Source organism: Haliotis asinina, chromosome 10 (genome assembly GCF_037392515.1).
Source record: "Haliotis asinina isolate JCU_RB_2024 chromosome 10, JCU_Hal_asi_v2, whole genome shotgun sequence".
Classification (NCBI taxonomy): domain Eukaryota; kingdom Metazoa; phylum Mollusca; class Gastropoda; order Lepetellida; family Haliotidae; genus Haliotis; species Haliotis asinina.
Window position 1 is genome coordinate 28529103 of NC_090289.1, and position 22933 is coordinate 28552035.

The following is a 22933-nucleotide window of genomic DNA, read 5'->3' on the forward strand; positions in this document are numbered from 1 at the left end:
GTGTACTTTTTGAAATTAAATATTCTTCATTATTAAGTGGATCTGTTCGACAAACCAAGGATATGCATGCACACATTATATATATCTATATATCTATATATCTCACACACACACAAAACATACACACAAACAGACGCGCGCGTGTTCAACCGATGAATCACTCAAGGAGACATGTATATTGCATTTTACCTATTTACATGTTTAATTCAACCTTTTATTCCGACGTAAGACTTACATATAGTAAAGTAACATCATCCATGTATTTGTTTGACAATTTGGTCACAATCAAAGAAACAGATCTAGAATTATTTAAACAGTATAGTAGTAAATTTGACATAGGAAAAAGGCAAAGTTTTCTTTTCCTCCTCCTCATCGAACAACATCAAAATATTCAAATTTGTGTATTGTTTCTGTTCTTCACTAAAGCTGATTTCATCATTATAGCATTTCAATATCGGATACAACCCATGAAATTCCACTACAGGGCACTTCCCTTTCGTCACCACTGAAAGACCATGACCACCCACAGTCACACACCTACACACAATTGTCGTTATTAACTATTGCTTAGGATGTTATAAAGGTAGCCGTGGTTTAGGAAATTTGCAATTTGATTTTTTTAAATTACTTGACTAATTAGTCTTGAAGGGCGTATGCCACAAGTATCGCCACAAAGTGACCATTGCCTCCTCTCTGATGTCGTTTTTCAATTTCATAAAATTATACGTTTGTTTAAATTTACAACAAATGAGATGACTTCAGCTTTCAACAGTCACTTTAACCCTTTGAGCAACAAATCGAGTGTGCTCTTTTACAAAGTGTGGCACACAAGTTATGCGTAAAAGCCGTTTAATTGTTACAAAACTCAACGTCTCGGGATGGTTTCAAAACGTTTTCTTATGAATCTGGGGTTCGAAAACACTGCACGCAATGTTAATGGCTGTACTAGAATTCATGTTTCAACTTAGTAGCACACTTAAGGGATCAATGTGAAATACTATATTCGTGCAGACGTGACGGGAAGAGTAACGTACAAAATCATGTTTCAGAACATTTATACCCCTCTAAATCATAATGTTTACTGTTTAAAGACCTGCTGATGAAGAATCTTTATGTGTAAACTGGCAGTCCCGCACTCAAACCATGCATACGTTAAAAGGAAGTCCACCATCTTGACCTGGGTCTAGATGTTTCGAAGCTCTCTTGGCGCTGAGAGACTTCGAGAAATCTAAGCCCTAGCAATTAGGTCGTTTCAGGATTCTTGTTTCAACTGACCCCTTAAGTGGCGGCCTGTTATCGCCACAACGCTTGTATCGAATCCCGGCTATGTCGACAGACATGAAACAATCCTCGAGGACGTCAATTAGTTCTTTACCGAACAACTCATTTTTTTTTCAAAACACATTGTCTGCGGACACAAGTTATTTGAGTTGGGAATTCATTAACTCATCGCTAAAGTGGTTTGTACACACGTTTCACATTCCTCCTTCAACTCAACCGCTATTAGAAGGCTCTTTATTATATCCATCTTGTGTATAGCGTGTTTGTGTGGTGTTGACAGACAATAGGAGGCTACATAGTCTAACCTTCTCTGGCAATCCCCGCTTTATACCCGCACAATACGCGATCATACCACGATAATACAATCTCTTGTCACCGAGCCTTTCATGGCGCTCGTTTTTGTCAGTAAGCCGGACATATTTGTGAAAATTAGGGTATAATGGTGTAGATGAATGTGTAATGCTATACCTCAAAGTGGTGTTTCTGTCATCGGGACTTGGCACTGCTGTTCCGGTGCATATTAAACTGTTAAGTAGCTTCAAATACTATAGTCAGTATCGGCTTTTCAATGTTATGATATGGGTGTGGTGTGATTTGAAATGTGGGGTGACTGATTATACAGTTATAAGATAATATATTTGTTTGTTCAGTTGAGACCGTTGTATTCGTGTGCATTCAAATTAAGTCTGGATCTGAAATCTTGGGGTTGACATTGTAAGCATCGGGTGAGTGAGTTTGTTTTTACGCCGAGGTTAGTAATATCCAGGAATATCAAGAAATGAGCGTCACATATCGTGTCCGTGTGGGAATCGAACCCAGATCTTCGGGTGAAGCTTTAACCACTTGGCTACCCTATCGCTCCTTATGTGCACCGAGCATCGTAAATGAAATGTGATGACATACTATCAACCAAGTCAAAGATCCTGACCACTCGTTCCGTTTAGGTAACGACAGAATATAGTGATGAATATCTGCAGTCGTACAAGTGACAAATTAGCGAGCTTTCACACTCAATATGCTTTTCCTAAAATCGACTCATTGTGAGTAAGATCTGTTTGCGCCTATTCCTTGTGTTTAAAATATTAAATACTGAATATATTTGGCGTGGCAACTGGCATAGATTGTCACCTGAAAAGTGTGGTTGTCGTTGTTTTGCATTCATTGTATTGACAGTCGTGTGAATAGCAGGTATGATAATTTCTTTAGGAGTGCGAGTTCAAAGATATTTTACGTTCAACGTATGCAGTGCAGTTCTTTGTTAAGGGTGTATAGCGGTAGACAAGAAAGAGGCTTTTTATGCAGAAAGGATTCTCATGATTCGCCCGACTAATCAAAAGGAGGGAAGTAGAAATAAACAGTCACTGGAAAGAAACCAAAAAAAGTAATGTAAAATTAAGAAATATGAAACTGTTTTCATTTCATCTCAAATGGAGACATGAAATTGCATGTTCATGTCTATACATATAATTTTTAATGCAGAGAATAATTTCTTTGCCTCGAAAACTGAGATTAAGTGCTCAATTGGTCGGTTCATGCTTTGAGTGGGAGCTGCTGATTTTATGTTCGTTATGTTTGAATGGTATGAAATTTTTCATAAAAGAACTTATTGAATACCTAGTTTTTAGTACCGGGTATTTCATGAATTACGTTTTGCATTTTTGCATGCTTGGGAAATTGGTATGTGCATAAAATTTCTAAAAGTATGTTTGATGGTGTTTGATAAGTGAAATGTTGGTTCGCTTAACAGTTTCTTTAATGGTGATGTTTTGGAACGGGTTTTGTTTTGGACATTAGTTTCCACTGTCTAAGAGACTGGTGTTCTGTTGATAACTTTGTAATTTACATACAAATGTATAGCATAAAATGAAGGCACTGGGTGTTCGTAAACAGGGTGTGCTGTGCCGTTCAACCTGTAATGTCCATCGTCTCAAGAAACCATTGATACATCTAAACTCACTAACAAAATCGTCTTTTACTACCACGTTGTAAGCAGGGAGAAGACATTAGTATTGGCCTCCCATTATGGCATAGACTATTAATATATATCTACTTTCTGCCTTCAATGGATCATCGGGTAGTTCCCTTATTTATGTTGGTCAGTATACACTTACTGTACAACAGGGTAATGTCCGGTCAACGTTCTCTGATAGGCATTGTTGCTGAAAAGTCTGACTGCCGTGTGAATAGAATGTTTGTTAATGTCAAAAGTGATCTGGGCAATAGGTTCAGCATCCAGTGTGTCTTCATGGTAAGCACATTAGACAGGGAGGGCAGGTATATTATGTGTTATTAGATAGGTAGTTCGGTTTGCTTGACGCTTCAGTGATAATCAAAGCATATGTCAAATACAGGCAGGTTTGTGGTACATGTCGCCATCAATGATTCTTGGCGACATGTTTCACATCCGATTTCTGATTAAAGGTAATTCGGGATGCCATCGTGTTAAATGAACGAGTCATCTTCTGGGAAAAGGTTAAATTGACATGTTACAGGTGGGTGGATGTAAACACCTTGTTTGGCTGCTTGGGTTGTATACGCCCATGTATGTTGGTCTGTTGTTTAACGCCCCAATGTCAGGGCTACGTGACATGATGACTGCCTGTAAACTACTGACTCCGGAAAGTAGGAAACAGTTTTGGTTTCCTGTGATTCTTGAGAATCAGAAACAGTTTCCATGTATTTGTCGAGTACATCGAGTTCAGAGTTTAAATGGTAAAGGTAAAATACGTATAAGGTGAATACATATAATTTTCATTATCAAGACAACATAGCAAGTCAAAGATCCGGGTTCGATTCCTCACATGGGTACAATGTGTGAAGCCCGTTTTTTTGGTGTCCAATGATATTGCTGGAATATTAATAAACTCGGCCTCAAACCCAACACGCTCACTCTTTTGAGACCAAAAGGACATTTGCACAGAAGGGTTGCACGATAATCCTTTCAATTTACAACCAGTATAAAATGTATCGACTAGGTTATGCCATACAAATTCACCATGACCAAAAAATTAAAATTTCTTCAATGGAACGTATGTCGGTGGACCCTTGAATAGTATCAAGATTGCCGAAATTGACATGTGGCAAAGATAATATTTAAATTTCCAGTTATCATTGTTAGAATTTTTGCCACAGTTTTGTGGTCCGTGCCTTATTATTCAATCTGTGTACAAGAATGTCATGAAAATGTTGGGGTAGAGATGGCAGATAACAGTGTGCCTTACAAACTTGTATCTGTTCATCTCGTCTGGCAATTACATCAGATCCTGTATCATAAGTCAACCTTCAGTGGATGATTTTTGCGAGGAGACATGCTGCATGAGATTTTAGATGTATCAGTGTATGGGCGTATAAAACATGGGAATGTGTGAATTTTAATGTCAAATAAATATGTATTATACAACAAAAGCGTGCGTGCGTGCGCGCACGTGTGTGTGTATTTTTAGCCATGTTTACTGATGATAGATACACAGCTCAACCCCCGAACACCCCAACTCACAAAACAGCTCAAACCCCCAACCCCCAACCCCCAACCACCAACCCCCAACCCCAACTCCCAAAGCAGCCCAAACGAAAAAGACCAACTATTAGCAATTTTTGAGATCCACATTAATTGATGATAAATGCTTTTGTTAGCTCCGTTCCCGGTCCCCTCCAAATCTCCCCTGCCCCTCGTGTATCTCTGTTCTGCATGTGTTTATATCAACAAGCATTTACTATTGTACTTCCAGAATTGGTACACTAAGCTGGCCACAGGCAAAACGAATTTCAGAAGTAGTTATATCAAAAATTTCAAAAAACTATATGTAAGTAGACGGCACCTTGAAGTGTGCCACTCTGGAACCACGTGATAAACTGACTCCTCCACATGAGGGTTAGGCAGCTTATATACCGCCTATATTTAGACCCAGCCCCCGGGACTAATAGCAAAGAGGCTTACCTATAACGACCATCTGATTTGTGGATCTCTACAAAGGCGACGCCAGACACTCACACTTGGAGGTTGTTAGCTCTGTCTTTTTATGCCGTTATCGGGTCTTTTCTCTGGGCAATTCTTCCGCTTAGATATGTAACTTATCTGTATATGTCAGATGTACTGTTAGTCTGTGTCACAGTCCACGAACTACATAATTGTCAATTCTTCCTAGCCCTCCCTGCAATGCTAAAGCTCTAATTTCTTCATGTCCTCTCTGCATGATAGGACTTGGGTTTCGTTAGGGTTTTCCTTGAAGTGCCAGTATTTGTGTTGGGAATACGTATGAATCGTTAGTTATGGTCCGTGAATGAAAAGGGCGTTCACGATACCAAGAGAGACAGTGAGACAAATAAATTCAATTATGTCACTTCAAAAATTGCAATGACATCATTTAACGTGACTTTTGAATTTTGCACATAGTTATCCATTCAAGTAGAACAAAAGCAATAAAAGCATTTTCTTAATTATTAAAAAGCCCACAGTCCATTGTCCACTTTATCGTGATTGTGTGCGGATAAATCGCTATCAGTTAGTGACTAAACCAGGATTAGTTTCGATAAGGTGAGCGTATCCAACTACCAACATGCTCCAAACACACGCAAAGGCACGGAAAGAGTAGTAGCAAGGTCAACCTTTACTGGGTATTCCACGTATATTTACTGCTGTGTAGTGGATATGTTAGTGCAGCAATCACCGACATGGGAATTCCAGTTGTTATGCATGTCTTATGATAATATATTCATCTGTTCCATGATCCTCAAAACCATGAATGGGTATTCCTTTGACCCAGTTCTCCACGCGACGATAGTGGCGGGTGAGTTTAGACGCAGTATGTCACTAGGCGGCGCTGAAATGATCATTCGATTTTCCGCCTTTGTTCCATTGAACCTTTGCCAACTGTACAGCGATTGTAAACTGACTAAGAATTATAATGTTGTGCCCGTACACAGGTATTAATCGTGTGAAATGGAACCCGCAGCAACGTGCTTATGTGGGCAAAGAATCAATTAATGGCGTTCATTGAACAGTGACAGAGTTTCAATGCAAAGGTACACACGTTATACCAACATCAAAGTGAATATCAGTTAATAAAGTACATTGGGCTGACACAGATGATTGGTTGTATAGGTCCCAACAAACATGCAAGTGTCATGTGGACATTATGACTGTTTCATGCGATGATTTTTCATATGTTCATGGCCGTATGGCAGTGTCATGGAGTAAAACACATACACAGCCAAAAGAAAGCTATCACTTTCTAAGTAATTGAATAACAAGCAAACTGCTAGTACATGGTCCCGATGACAGACCAGCTCTGTATCTTTAAAAAACGTGAATAAAAACGTAATTTAGCGACAATGACCAAAATGCAAGTGCATGATTGTGGCATAGACACCACATTTGGACAGAACATACATTCAGTAAGCGGTCGTTATGACCGATATGACTTCACAATGCCAGTTGACAGGAAGCTGCAGCTGCAGCCAGCCCACCATCAGCAAATTCCCAACCCACTGACACTAATCAGCTGCAGGCCTGACCCTGGCCGAAGTCCGCTAAATGTGTTCGTTCGAGACAGGACTAGAACCGGCATCAAATAGTCTGTGTCTGTCCAGACAAGATGGCAGAGTTCTAGTTTTGCTTCGTAGAGGAAAGCGACTGGCGCAAACTGTGTTCATCCGTTTTGATGAAGGAAGTGTCATGATATGGGGTGGCGTTTGTGGCCAGAGAACAAGACATGTCATCGTCCGTGACAATCTGAATGCCCAGCGATACCGAGATCAAGTGTTGATACCTTTGCACTGCCCAAAGGAGTCATTTGCCCCACACCGACAGAATTGTTCGAAAATACCCGTACAGCGTTAACGTCAACGTATTGCCTTTGCCAACGCGTACTCCAGACATGAAGCCTACTGAGCATCTCCGGGTTCATCTTGATCGTCATCTTAGGCAGTGGGCACCACCTCCAGAGAACCGACAGGAAGTTGAATGGGCTCCCTTGGGCTTAAGGAACGGGATTCCAGCTCCAATATCCACCGACTGACGACGTCAATGAGCACATGTGTGTTGGCGTGTATGAACGAAAGGGGTGGTTACACTCGCTGGTGATGTGAAACCCTAACTCCTGTCTCACTATGTGACTCTTTGTGAATGAACTGTTTCATTTTGACCCTTTGGCATTTTCTCGGTGACATTTGTCAAATGCAAGTCCAGCGCTGAATAAATTTTCATTCAAATAATCGGAAACTGATTTCTTTCTATGAATTAATTATCATAATTCTCACATCCGTCTACAGTTCTATTTTTTGGTCAAGTGAAAGATAACTTTCTTTTGTCCGGTAGTTTATATACAGTGCCTAAGCAAATGTAAACCATTGCGTGGAAATGAAATTAATACTTGGAGACCACAGTTTTGTTTTGGATCTTTAGTCGGCAGTGTTTGAACCGTATAGCCCTAAAATGTCTTATGCATAATTTTGTAACAATAAGTCCAATATCTACAAATTCACATGACTGTTCAGTTTGATCCCTACTGTAAACACATTATAAGCACTTTTAAGTTTCTAAAATATTTTCAAAAACTATTAAAGCGTTTGTACACGTGCGTGAGAATACAATTGTTTCATTTATTTCACTTAATTTGGAAAGCTAGATTTTTAACGTACCATCCGTCTCTCCAAGACACATTACACATGCACTATAGGTACCACCACATACGTTGCTCTGAGGGCATCAGTAACACCAAAGCACATTACTCATGTAGCATCGGTAACACAAAAACACTCTACTCATATAGCATCGGTAACACATGAACACTCTACTCATAGAGAATCGGTAACACAAAAACACTCTACTCATATTGTATAGGTAACTCAAAAACATTTTATTTGTATGGCATAAGCAACACAAAAACACTCTACTCATATAGCATCGTTAACACGTGTACACTCTACTCATAGAGAATCGGCAACACAAAAACACTCTACTCATATAGCATAGGAACACAAAAACACTCTACTCATATAGCATCGGTAACTCAAAAACAATCTTCTGACATAGTATAGGTAACACAAAAATTCTTTACACATAGAGCATCGGAAAGACAAAAACACTTTACTAATATAGCATACGTAACACAAAAACACTCTACTAATGCAGCAGCAGGAACTAAAAAAAGCTACTAAGATAACATAGGTCACATAAAAACACTTTACTCATAGAGCATCGGTAACATTAATGAAATTATTTTACTCTATTACATTTGTACATTATTAACATCAAAACACTGTAACATTGATAACAGAATTATATTTTACTCGTATAACATCGATAAGAGAAAAATGCTTCACTCTTATAACATCGATAGCACCAAAACACTTTGCTCATTTAATATCGATAACAGCAGAACACATCACTCATATACAACGCCTATCTCATTATCACACACTTGTTAGCTCGTATGTCGATATAGCAAAAAGCAAATATCTAGAACAAAATGTTATCGAGTTTAGAAACATAATCAATTTAAAAACTCAATATATCTATACACCTGACAACAACTTTGTCTGAGTTCAATGGATTCTGAGCCTTTTCAGACCGTGCGCACCTTGGAACTATCATGCAATGGTCAGTTTTATTTTTCCAGCTAGATGTCCGAGCATGGCCTTAATTCTCAAGACGACGAGACATGGTCAACGACGAAAAAAATCCACATACAACTTGTAATGACCAGGATGATCCTCCTTAAAGCCAATATAGTTCCTTTTAAACTTCATGGTTTCGTTGAAGGTTGATTTCTCCCCTTAGGGGAAACAGCTGCAATCTTTATGCACTGCATGAGGATCATGCATCAAAATGCTGAAAAAATGCACAAATATCGTACATGTGCACAGCTGTGTTTGTTTTGATGTTAAGATTTGTTCAAATTTAATTTTCTCTGATTTTTTTTTCATTTATGACAAAAATCCTTTCGACCGTACGACTTTGTTACTATGCACCAGTTCATGTGTAAACAGTACCATGTGTAACAGTTGCTAGTGGCTATATCTACATTGTTGAGATCAAACTTTTGAAAGTCGGTATATCTTCGCACGTCTGCATTAATGTATGCCTGTACGATCGTCTTGCCTCTAAAAGTACTCTGACCTCCGTTGCCCGCCTGCACAGTTCCACTGTGTTGTACTGCTTTGCAGGCATTGCATAGTCATTCAGTGCATGTTCACTTACGTCACTGGACTTGGTACCCTGTCTGGTTGCCAGCTCACTCACAAAGGATCTCATACCTATTATGCACCTGCGTTCGACTAAACTTGAACTTGAACTTGAACTTAACAAATGTATTTTTTTGATAATTTGAATCGCAGCTGTTAAGGCAGGGATCCAGATAAATTTGATTTGCTTGTGTTAATGCTGACGGACAGAACCTGACCTCACCCCAAAATCTTAATGCCATTACCAAATATTATACTGCGAATATACAGATATCTATTCAGGAGTTTGCTTATATAATACACGTCGCTTGTTGAATATATCGTTCACTGGGCATACAAGGTCTAGTCTGTTAGTGACGCATGCTAAGAAACGACTGAAGTTCGGTCAAGTAGATGGTCGTACTTACATGCGTCTCAAGTGAAATTGGCATGTTTCAATTCCGTTTGCTTTGATAACAAATGGAGAGATTCAAATTGCTTTCAGAAAAGCGTTTGAATATTTCTTCCTGCATTAAACGTAGGGTTTCAACAGATCTTTGTCGTGTATGGACCACCTGTAACTAATGTACTTGAATCGTATTGCATGTATGTGCATATAGTGAAAAGATTTCCGATTCATAACGGTTGTTAGACGTAGAAAAGTGTTGACAAAGGTGTGGGTATAATACGCATAGATACGTCGTATGATGAGTGAGTGATTTTAGTTTTACACCGCACTCAGCAATATTCCAGCTACATGGCGGCGGTCTGCAAATAATCGAGTCTGGACCAGACAATCCAGTGATCAACAACATGGTCACTAAACAGTGTCAGTGTGGTTCTACCTAAATGGTTCAAACCTAATGATCCAACGAAAAGAACGTCGTGCAATTACCTGAAATATTGGGTTTTGGTTCCATTAGTTTTCATTGCTAAAATATTCTTGACATAAAATGTATATGGCAGCGGTGGGATTCGAACCCACGCCCCCGAAGAGACTGGTGCCTTAAACCAGCGCCTTAGACCGCTCGGCCACGCTACCGATGTGTTTCTACTGGAAAAAAAACGTAAGAGCACCAATGTAAGAAAAGATAAGCCCAGTATGTTATCTGAGAGAGGTAAAAATAGATTTACTTTAGCACCAGGCAGCACCAACAGTGTGCATACCTGTTGCTGCCTGTCTTCGGTATTGATTCCAGCTTACCAACGCATGATGATGATGAGTGAAGATGATTTTACGCCATCTCTCACGGAACCAAAAACATGGCTTAAACACATTGCTTCTCTCACATCACCGTGATGTACGAGAGACTGTGAAGGAGCCTAGTGGTTAAGGCGTTCTCTCGTCACACACAAGAGCCGGGTTCGATTCCCCAAAATGTCTACAATGTGTGAAGCCCATTCGTGGTGTCTTCCGTGGTGTTACTGTCGGAATATTGGTAAAAGTGGCGTAAAACTTTACTCACTCCAAAAGTCAGTATTTTAAAGTAGTTCCATGTTCAACAGCGGACGGTTGATTGCGTCACGCCTCTACGAGTCTACGTGTACTTAAAATTGTGCATGTACGTGACAGCTGCGTGATACTTTAGAAATTTATTTTATAAAAAAAGAAATAAGCTAATAGTTGGTTATGCGCAAATAGAAACTTTTTAGACCTAGTTAATAAACTCTATTCTGCACTGAGTATCTAGGCACGTCTTTTATTCACTCTCGAAAGACCGGTCTAATATTTGATTTTATGATTGCATGGCTGTCAAAACATATTGAAATTACAAAGAAATCGTGCTTGCATGTAGAACTCAGATTTTGATAAAGACGTACAGGTCATAATCGCTTATATCAATTTAAACACGTGACGAGCGGTTTTCAAAACCACACGCCCTAAGCTAAGTCCATCGTATAATCAAGTCGTCTTGATTTTAACATCTAGATGTTGAAAGTGCACTTGAAAAGATTTTGAACAAACATGATGTCATGTGGTCGACGAAGTTGCTCACTATTTGATATTCCCTCACGTTTCGACACACAGCTTGTAAACTAGATCATTGCTTAAGGATGGCCTGAAATACCCACCTCCAGAATACAGGTAAGCCATTACTAACGAATAATTAAATCACATGACTACCAACTATGAGTAAATCACCTTTTTATTCCGGTAAAATCAGACCCCTACGCAATAAATGCAATCTACATCTAACGTGTATTTTATCGCACATTCACAAGAAGTGAGTGAGTTTAGTTTTACGCCGCTTTTATCAATATTCCAGCAATATCACCGAAAATGGGCTTCTCATATTGCATCCAAGGGGGAATCGAACACGGGGTTCGGGGCGAACGCCTTACCCACTATGCTACCCAACCATCCGGAAGATAGATCACGAACGATATCAAGACATGTCTGTCTGTGTGTCCAAGGACTTAACGGGGGGCTTAAGGGAGGGATACCTTTACATTGAAAGTTCAAAATAGTTTTTGTTTAACATTGAAATTGAACCTATAGAAAACATTTTAATAGACGTCATGAAACGTGTGCATGTAAGTTGAACTCTGGGCGGTGTCCCCGTCGCAGGTAAAGGTGTAATCACCTTGGCATAGGATTGCTGTATACGTGCATCAACAGTAGAGCTTGGGCTCATAAACGGTTGTAGTTTGTCTCGCTACATTCTGCTTGTTTCAGTGGTGTCAGTACGGCAGACGGGCGGTACGGTTAAAGGGTTGGAAGGTACGAAGGTACCTGGACGTATGGGAGAGAGTGAAGAGGAAGGGAGTGGGTACTGGTAAGCACATAGGAATGTGTAGGTAGGTACCAGGATATTTGTCGGTAAATATAGTAGTGAGTGAGTGAGTTGGGTTCAGCAATATTTAGCAATATTTCAGCAGTGTCACGTCGGAGAACACTAGATATGGGCTTCACACAATGTACTCATGTGTGGGGAATCGAACTCGGGCCTTCGGCGTGACGAGCGAACGCTTTAACCACTAGGCCACCTCACCGCCCCAAATAGCATAAAATCGCATGAATTACGGAGTGTTCAAATCACTACACACCGCGACAAATGCATGACTGTGGCAGTAGAGATTAGAGAGGCCGTGGATAAGGACAACATCTGCCATTTGGAAACATAAAATGTGAGATGAACACGCTGGTTCGATGTCCCAGATGAGCATAATGTAATGCGTCGCCCGCTGTGATATAATACTAAATATTACTAAAAGCGGTGTAAAACTCATTCACTTAACTGCGGAGTGAGTGAGTGAATTTGGTTTTACGCCGCTTTTAGCAATATTCCAGCGATATCACGGCGGGGGACACCAGAAAATGGGCCTCACACATTGTACCCATGTGGGGAATCGAACCCGTGTCTTCGGTGTGACGAGCAAACGCTTTAACCACCAGGATACACCAACGTCCCTTAACAGCAGAGACAAACAAGGGTTGCTGAAGGTAGATTCTTACCGAGACATTCATTGAATACCTATGGGATATACCTAGATAAACTGAAAAAGCCACATATAACTAGCCAGGTACAGGATGTGGGTGGCCTCGTCTAAAATCAATTTTCCATTCGTGAGATGAATTCATCATTCGTGTGTGAGAACAGGATTCGAAGTGGCAAACTTCAAAGACAGCAAAATCCACCAGAAAAAGACTTTATTTCAAAATTACCAAATCACACAGTAGCACCCTGTTGTCCATAACTGGACAGGTGTTGTCAAGGACGATGACCATCAAAGAGGGAATGCAATACAGCCGTAATTTGGACATGTACAACAGCAGAACGTGTGTCAATATTTAGTCACTGACTTGTCCATTGATGCCTTATCTTTGTCCTCTGTCGTACATCAAAGTAAATTTGGGGGAGGGACGGTCGCCGTGACTTCTAGCTGTCTTTGTTAGTCCAGCAGTTGTCCTCAACACCCCCATCTCTCTCCGGGTGTGGTTTACGTGAGCTGACGCCCCTTGACTCCTGCCGTGTTTGTCAATGGAGACATTTTTGTTTGCGCTTCATATAGACTGGTATTAGTTTAGGGTTAGTTTTTAAAGAAAGCCTTTCTGGACTCAACCATATGAAATCATGTTTTATCGAAGATGTTTAAGTTCACGTACAATGGTTTCTTTTCAGTTGCTTCGTGCTTGTATTTCTGGTATGAAGGGTTGTAATACATATTTGAATACCCGTGAAATAGCAGCATCGGTGAACAAGTGCAATTGAATTAATACGAATTCATTTTGAAAAATACTAAAATGAACATAAGTTTTTTTAAAATGTCCTGACATGTTTGTTTGACGGTCGGTATGTACTCCACTGACTGAGTCGTTCGCTCGTCACGTTTGAGACCTCGGTTCGATCCCCACATGGGCACAAGCCATGTTACTTCTGTCACCATTTGTGATATTGTTAAAAGCCTCGTAAAACGTTTCTCACTCACTCACTCACTCACTCACTCACTCACTCACTCACTCACTGAATGTGCACAAACATATATATTTGGTAGCCGAGAACTTTTCGCTTTCTCGCGGACGTACCTTAAGGCGAGAAAGCGATGGCCCTTCTTGAAAAGAAACGTATCCATATTCTTTGATGATCTTCTTTAAATGCCAGTGACTGTGTTATTTCTTATAATACCTATATTTGCGCACTAAATGTTCCATTGTGTCATTACATGGCTATTTCATTTCATCATGAACAATTTAAGTCTCCTAACACGTCAATATATCCGTGCACAGTCTCGTGAAAATCGACCACACGCAAGACAGTGCTTATATTGAATTCCCCCGATCCAGAGTATCCGAAGTTACCCTCATTGTCTGCTGCCTTGCCATAGAGACAGTGGGTAGCCTGTTCCGTGACAATTCAAATATGGATTAAGTCTCTCCCACAGATGATGATATGCTTCTCTTTATCTCCGACCATGAATATTTATGACTATATTTCACAGTATTCTCATAGTATTTCTCTTATCACAGAGTTGGTCGAGATGGACAACTCATATCGTATAACTAAACAGATATATGCCTTCTTTATTCAACAGGGGTTCTTTGATCATTCGCTTTGCAGAGTTTCCCTTTGCTGTGCAGGATTCAGCGAGGTGGTTTCGGATCCGGTTCCACAGTTGTCTGCTTTGTTGCAAGGTTCGTGGGTTTTTACCGTAATGGTAAACGACTGGGACTAGCATCACATCGTGTGTTGCCCAGTCCCCGGCCGTGGTGTACTCTGTCGCTTGACTGAATGTACTTTTACACCACTTTCGTCACTTTTCCAAACATGTACAACGGGGACGTCAGAATTCTGCATCACATGTTTAACCCCTGCAGAGAGTGAGAGTGAGTGAGTGAGTTCAGTTGTACGCCGCACTCAGCTATATCCCAGCTATATGGCGGCAGTGAGTAACCAGACAATCCAGTGATCAACAGAATGAGCATCCATCTAAGATTAATTCTAACATATAACATTAACAGAAGGAACTCTGTTGCAGCTCAAGAACATTGTAACAAATTCATTGCACAGTAACCAGAAAACATCAAACGGTACACATTTTATTTCTTTTTATATTCAAGTACAAATCAACAACGTATTTACAAAAAATATATACATATATTGGTATAAAACAGCTATGTGTTCCATAGTTGCTATAATCAACATAAAATAATAACCTATATGTGTGATAGAAATACGACAAAAGTAAAATCTTACATGGTTTAGTAATGCATTTAACTCCAGCGGTAACAATATCTGCCTGTATATGATTGGCATACGAAATATACACACAGAAATGATGACACATTCAGGTAAAACATCTAAAAATACTTCTGTTGAATCTGTAATATTTCTAAACAGCTGTAAAGGGAAAATAGACTCTCATATTTAAAGGTGGCTAAAAATTAACAAGAAAATTATCTATTTCAATGGCGATGTATGTGATATAGGTATCGTATTTACCTTTGAACCTTAAGTTTACGGGAGCAATATTTTCACACGAGTTGTGTTTTAATAAAGTTTGTGGGCAAGTCCGTGTTTAAGTGTTGAGCATTTATGGAAGTTTTGCGCAACAATAACAAAAAAGCACGATTTCATGACAACAATAAGTTAAATCAAGTCGCACAAATCGCGGATTGAGAATGTACACACCCAAACATTCACACTAAATATACATGTATATATAGTATATACAATATTACACGCCATGTACACGTTTTGATAGAAATAGCATCTATGATATCGACACATGCAGTGACCATCAAATCTTAGTATCCTAAGTCTCCTGTCAAACCTAAGACACATCCGGTGAAACAAAACGTGTTATTTTTGTCCTTGAAATAATCTTTTCTCTTGAACCGTAGCTTTGAAATTTATTTTTTTAAAATCATCGAAATATAGTTCAAAACACATTTTCTCTTAAATAGATTATAAATCTCTAAATTTGAGTAGGCTAGATGTACGTGTACGTTGAGTGTGTCAATACTGTGCCAGTAGAAACCAAGTGTCGAACACTTCCGGTTACCTCGAATTAATAGTTTGGTCCCAAACTATTATCAATTTAGCTATCATTTTTCAGTTTTGTCAAGTTGTTTCTTAGCATTTACGTTGGTGCCTTCAATTTCAATACAACAGTGTTTCACTGTATTTGACGATGGCCAAATGAGAACTGCGCTGTTGGGATGACTGTAATTGCAATCTAGATGTAAGCTTCGAAAAAGATCTTATCGTTAGCGTATATTAAGGTTTACAGTTAAGACACATACTGTGGAACGAGTTTCCACAAAAAACTTGAACTGGATATCGTCAGATGGAATAACATTTTGATTTGGTTAGTTCATTGCCTGTTAGCTTGTCATATTGTACGTATGAGAGTTAGCTATACTTTTCTCTGATTACAGTAGAATTAAACGTCTATATATTGTATTTTTTCATGTTTAATATAAAGATTTGTATATTGAAAGTAAAAGAATATTACATTGCTTTACATCCAGATGTAACTGAAATTATATTTCAATTTCCGTCACAAAGCACGCATACTTTTCAATCGTTAAGATTACAGATAGAAATTTTATTTCTTTTCTTGCAACAACGTTGTTTGGCTGGTGACGTCGTAGCTAGTGGTGTGTTGTCATGGACAAGTCTGTAAAGTCTGCGTGGGAACTGAAATAGATGGAACAGAATGTATTCAGCACTGGATGAAAATCTATGAATGCACAACGCCACTTAGAAAGTGGTCAGATGTAACATGTTATATTTGGGATTACGCTTGCTTAACAATGTACAGATTCTGATACTTTTGATGGGTTGAGTCCCATTCGCATTTCGAACATGCTCTGTGAATAAAGGTTTCCCATTGGCTTCTAAAAGTCTGGAACCTAAAAACTCAAAATCTGGCAAAAAAAAATCACCAGCACACAAAGTCAGCCGCCTAAACCGCCTAACCCGCTCAACCACCGCGGTCCCGAATGGGACTCAAGCCAACAAATGTACTAAAATCTGTACTTTTTTAAGAATGTGAAATCCCAACTATAACATGTGTTACATGCATGAAAAGGTATAAACAGGAAGCTACGGCTATGGCATTCAAATTCAATTCAAAGGCATTATTAATTTAACTCGTAATAACTATAGTACGTATATATTTCGACTGAAAGTTTCTGGGACAAATGTAGTTCGTTATACCCGTCAGTTCGCCATAAGCGCTTTCATTACAAACGTAGTGAACTGTACCGGGGACAGAGCGGGGGACATCAGGAATGGTCTTCTCAAATTGTGCTCATGTGGGGAATCGAACCCGGGTTTTCGGGGCGGCGAGCGAATGCTTTAACCACTATGCTACCTCGTCGCCCCGTATCTGCACTGACAGCGGTATCGGTTGCGTCTGTTGTCAATGAAGGTTGTTCCAGTAACAGTGTCAGTACTTTGATCCATAACAATCTCACGATAACTAAGCTGTTTTCGAAATAAACGCTCTTACATTTAAATAGCACCCTGGCATAACCCGGTTGATACACAGTCCTCACAATATATACTGAACAGCAAAAGTAACGCAAGTTTCGAAACAAAACTTAAATCTCATAAAAGTAAGTGTTCATGTTTATTTCGCCTACCTAAAAACTTGACAAAAAGAGAGTTGCTTTTCTTTTGGTGTTCAGTAGATGTGTTAACGGATTCACAGAAATACGCTGTCGATCCGAGCAGCTCCCTGCCCTATCGTCTTTGATGTTTAAACTATTTCTTACAATAAGGTTACCACATGCACGCGACCCTCACCCCAACACATGCTACCCTAGACACATAACATGCGGGTCTGAATGCGCTGTGTATGATATATAGGCTGACATCAGTGGGTTGAAGTCAGCTATAGGATCATACATTTAATGTACACATGGCTGCTCACTGTCTGAGCAGCTGTCTCGCTTCGTCTAACAGTGAATTGTAACAGAACACATTAGCACGCCACGATGAAAATATATCAACATCAGTTCCCATGGAGTTGTTTTTAGTGTGACTTAAAGGATGCCGGCGATCGAAAGAATTACGATTTAATAAGAAACGACAAAGCATGGTTGGCTGGTTGGTTGGTTGGTTGGTTGGTTGGCTGGTTGGTTGTTTAGCAATATCGTATCTGGGCCAGACAATCCAGCTAGAGAACAAATGTTGATTTAAGCCGCACCAGCAAACATTGCAGCAATTCGGGGCTGTTGCCATTTAGAACACTGCAGTACCGATTAGACCGTTCATTAAACTTAGTCTAAAGCCCAACCTGCACAATCAATTTTCTAGCGAGGATTCCAAACACTTACACCCTTAAGGGAGTCGGTGGGAGAGGTTACAGGTTAAAGCGTTCGCTCGTCATGTCGAAGACCTGGGTTCGATGCCCTGCATAGGTACAATGTGTGAAACTCATTGCTGGTGTCACCCGCAGTGATATTGCTGAAATATTGCTAGGAACGGCGTAAAACTAAACTCACTCACTTTTCCCTGCGAAACAAAAATAAAACACCCGAAAGACTACCAGCCACATATGAGTATGAAACTCTTTTGTGTTTGAGTTTCCAATAAAGATAACACAGCATGCGAAGCTGTCACTTTAAACTGCTTACCAGGGTAAGATAATACCCCAATCTATTATAATACTTGCAATAAGTGAAACAGAAATTATATACGTTCCCATAGAGGCAGTACATACATATAATCCCTTAAACGTCATCATATACACCCAATAAAAAAGGCTAGTTTCAATGTTATCCTTGAAAAGAGACACTCTTTGTATGCCACTAGCACAAACAGACTCATCGGGGTCAATTTGTCTGAATAGTATGTTTCTCCGCTGCAACAAGGGTATCAATAGGAAAGAGACATGCCTACAACGTCATGAGGCAACGCCCAGTTCAGCCTTTTGATGGGGGTCTTCGTGAAAACGTTAGTGCTCTCATAAAGCATGCTGTTGGGTTGGTTTGAGATATGACACTGACTCGTTCCCACGTCTCGGGATCCACTAAAGTGTCAGCATAGATCGTGCTCTGTCAGAGACGAGTTTCATATTGACAATAAGAATATTACTTCTTAAAAGCGTTATCATGGGAATTACGGGTTATATTTTTATCTGCACTTGCGCGGAAAAAAGAAAGCAAGAGCGGAAACATGAAATAAGGTTCTGGTTTGAGTTTTTGGTTTGTTGTTTCTTCAGTAATGCGTTTAGGTCAATGATATTTATTGTTGACGTTTCTTTTGTCGGTTATTGAGATGAGCCATCTGGTTTACATTAACCTTCCTTTGGTAGTAAGTATAGGTATGTTTGGAGCATGGGACACTTAGTGATGTGCTTTTCAAGTTTGTCTCTCGCCTTCTATGAACAGACACAATCTCATACTAATAATGAACTCAAAAAGACCACTGGTTTTAATTGCTGTAATAGTATTTCTTTATGCGCATTTCATTTCGACAAGTCACCAGGATTTCAACGAAGTTCGAAAAAAACGTAAAAGTAAACGATCATGTACATGTTTAGAATCTTGACAAAAAAACAAAGTTGCGTTTCTATAGCTGTTCACTATAGTTTTGAACTGAGAAATATTTCAACTATATGGCGACGGTATGTAAATAACTGATTCTAGATCAGACAACCCAGTGATCAACAGCATGATCATCGATCTACGCAACTGGGATACCATGACATATGCCAACAAAGTCAGTGATCCTGACCACCAGATTCCGTTACGACAAGCAGGTTATTGAAGTTAATTCTAATCCAGATTAGATACCCAGCGTGTAAACACCATTTTGTACTATTATTATTTTTTAAGAGGCTTTTGTTAATACATACATTTGTGATTTTCTTTCAAACAGTGAGGTTTTTCTCATGCTCATGGGCTCGAATTCCGGGTTTCCACGTTCAGCTGTAGGTCGGTCAGCACCAGTTATGTTTTGTCGATATTGTAAACGAATCAATAGATTTTCATCGCACATCATTTAAAAAGCCAGTGGATATATTGTTCAAAGCAGTGAAGGGTGAGTTAATATGGTTTTACGACATTTTAAGGGGATATCAGAAATACGCTTAAATTGTGAGGAGTTGAACTAGAAATTTGGTCATGATGAGCTAACGATTTAGCCTGAAGAGTTGCGTTTAACAAGGCTATGCGTGAGTGAGTGAGTGAGATTAACTTTACGCCGCTTTTAGCAATAGGGGCGGTGGGGTAGCCTATTGGTTAAAGAGTTTGCTCGTCACGCCGAAGACCCGGGTTCGACTCCCCACATGGGTACAATGTGTGAGGCCCATTTTTTGGTGTCCCCCGCAGTGATATCGCTGGAATATTGCTAAAAGTGGCGTAAAACTCACTCACTCATTTTAGCAATATTCGAGGCAATGTCACAGCGGGGAAAATGGGATTAACACACTGTAGGCATGTGAGAAATTGGACCCGGGTCTTTGGCGTGACGCTCTAACCACTAGGCTACCCCAACAGAACTAGGGCTTTTTGTTGGTTTTTATTTTTGTGGTTTTTTTCTAGTTATATCACGGTCTGCTGAATGTGCCAGGAAAACTCGATATAGATCTCAGACATTAAACACTTTAGTGAAACTCACGGTCATTGGCATCACGCTGGCAAACCTAAAGCCTTACTGTTAGCGAAGCGGGATTCGAACTCTGCCAACTGCGAAATCATAGACGACTTGGCTGTCCGTGTAGTAATACCCCGCTAGTCATATGCTTGGCAATATGTAATAATATGCATTTAACTGGGACCTAAGTTCCTCTAAAAAATCTCATGAGTGAGTGAATATGGTTTTACGCCGCTTTTAACAACATTTCAGCAATATACGGCGGGGGACACCAGAAATGTGGGGAATCGAACCCGCTCTTCGGCGTAACAATACAACGCATTAACTACTGGGCTACTCCACCAACCCTATAGCTAGAAGCCTCATAATTTGGTTTTGTTTGTTGCTTAACGCCAACGCACCAAATTCCAGCAGTATGAAAGCAATCGTGTCTGGACCAAACAATCCAGTGATCGTTTCGATGTAAGCGACTGGGATATCATGTCATACTGAGAGGGTGAACGAGTTTGGTTTACACCGATTTTAGCATTATTCCAGCAATATCACATCAAGGACACCCGAAATGGGTTACACACATTGTACCCATATGGGGAATCGAACCCGTGTATTCTGAGTGACGAGCGAACGCTTTAACCTCTAGGCTACCTCACGGGCCAATACTGGCCAAGTCAAACAGACTCAACACAGCTTCATTTGTCGTCTCACATGACAAGCATGTGTAGGTGAAGGCTATTCCTCGCTGATCTTGACGAGTTTTTCGTGAAATACTTACCATAAATACTATATATTCTATAAATTCTTCATGTCAAGCGAGGACCTTTCATACGTTTCGTTATATACACCAGAAAGATGACTGAAAGAGAAACACAATGCTCCAGATGTCGGCAAGCATAGCAAGCGTTACCTAGCAACGCCATCACCAAGGTAACATGACGTCACAAAAATATGTCAGATGGCAAGGGCTATATGAATAATTTTCTCCTTATGAATAATCTTGCAAAGATCTAAAACATTTTAATTTACTATAATTTTAATTTACTCTTTATGTGAAAAAAAATGAAAGGAGACATAACTGAAACAACGATTATGGGATTTATACATTAATAATATACATTAAATTGTATATAATATTTTATTGCTGAATATTTTATAAATAAAATTCATATGCAGAAATTCAGCACAAAGACGAGAAGAGACTCTTAGCTTTCTGAATGGCGTCTATACCCTATAATGGCAATGTGAACTAGTGTCAAGGACACGCCGGCATGTAGGGTGTGTCCTATCACACTGTATACAGCACTCGTTATCATAACACTCACGGTGAGGTTAAACTTAGGATTAACATTACATGGGAGATTGGAAATCTTATTTCAAAGCACTCGGAATAAAATCCGTTTGTACTTTTCCACCTGCGTAAATAGTGACGATGTAAGGGCGGTAACTCTGTATTGCTTAATAGCGGTACGGTTATATTCTTGAGGAAGGGTTTTTCGATTTCGACACAAATAAGTTACTTTAAAAAAATTAAAAAAGCGTTTTAGATAAAACAAATATTCAGCGTTTGACCAATGATAAGATAAAATATAGACAAACATGATTTTGTAGGAAGCTTTCCTTATTAATCTTTTGATTTTATAAATGTCATATCGGATAATGGGATGGTGCATATAATTTGCGCAAGACAACCCTTGAACCTTCGCAACAATTTCACCGTTTCCAGTTTCCACGCAAACGCAGATACCACTATAAGACATCACTAAACCACGGTCCCACATTCGCTCATACACAACCCCGTCCAGGTCGCCATCACCAATATAGGGTATAGACACGGCTATATCATGAGGTAGTTCGACACTAGCAAGAAGGCGAGTACTAGCCACACGTGTCTAAGAAGTACTTACTATTTCTGTCCTGACCGTTCGCGCTTCCTATAGCACATGCAGTATAGTGCCACCAGTAAGATGAAACAGAAGGCTCCTAACACGGCCCCGACTATGGCGGCAACACGATCGGGGTTCATGCGCGCTACCTGGCACTTGTCTCCGGAAAACACCTGTTCGTTGTTATCGGTGCACCTGAAATATAAAAGATTTAGAGAATACATATGTCGCATTTACTAATGGCGCGGAACAAGAGAGGGTGGGAGTGTGGTGGGGTGCGCAGTCCCTTCTGTCTTGAAAATTCATCAAACGACCCTGAAACTCCCGTGAAAATGAAATGAAGTGTTCACGCTCCCTTTCTTAAACGTGTGCGAATCCACCCCTATCCCTCCACACACCCCTCCCCCCTCTCATGCAACCCCAAACCCCCGTTTTCTCAAAAGGCTGTATCAGCCCTTGGTGAACCCTGGCTTTGGGTTGAATTATTGGACTATTCTACTGCATATGAGCACCATTATGCTATCTTTACCACGCTTGTCGTAAGAGGCGACTAACGGG

General features: G+C 39.9%; 2 protein-coding genes and 1 non-coding gene across 8 annotated transcripts in view; all 3 read right to left on the reverse strand.

Moving 5' to 3' along the window:
- Window positions 1-22933, reverse strand: part of LOC137299020 (frizzled-2-like) — a 440584-nt gene that overhangs the window by 121386 nt on the left and 296265 nt on the right. The window lies entirely within an intron of this gene.
- Trnal-aag (transfer RNA leucine (anticodon AAG)) lies at window positions 10405-10486 on the reverse strand. The gene has a single exon. It is a non-coding gene; the product is annotated as a tRNA-Leu (tRNA).
- Window positions 14971-22933, reverse strand: part of LOC137298481 (uncharacterized) — a 60108-nt gene continuing 52145 nt past the window's right edge. For all 6 annotated transcript variants that reach the window (XM_067830764.1, XM_067830768.1, XM_067830765.1 and 3 more), the window contains exons 9-11: window positions 22397-22570; window positions 21268-21348; window positions 14971-16586 (exon numbers count right to left, since the gene is read on the reverse strand). In XM_067830764.1, the coding sequence (XP_067686865.1) occupies window positions 21285-21348; window positions 22397-22570 (238 nt within the window). In that variant the 3' untranslated portion in view covers window positions 14971-16586; window positions 21268-21284. The remainder of the gene's footprint in view (window positions 16587-21267; window positions 21349-22396; window positions 22571-22933) is intronic.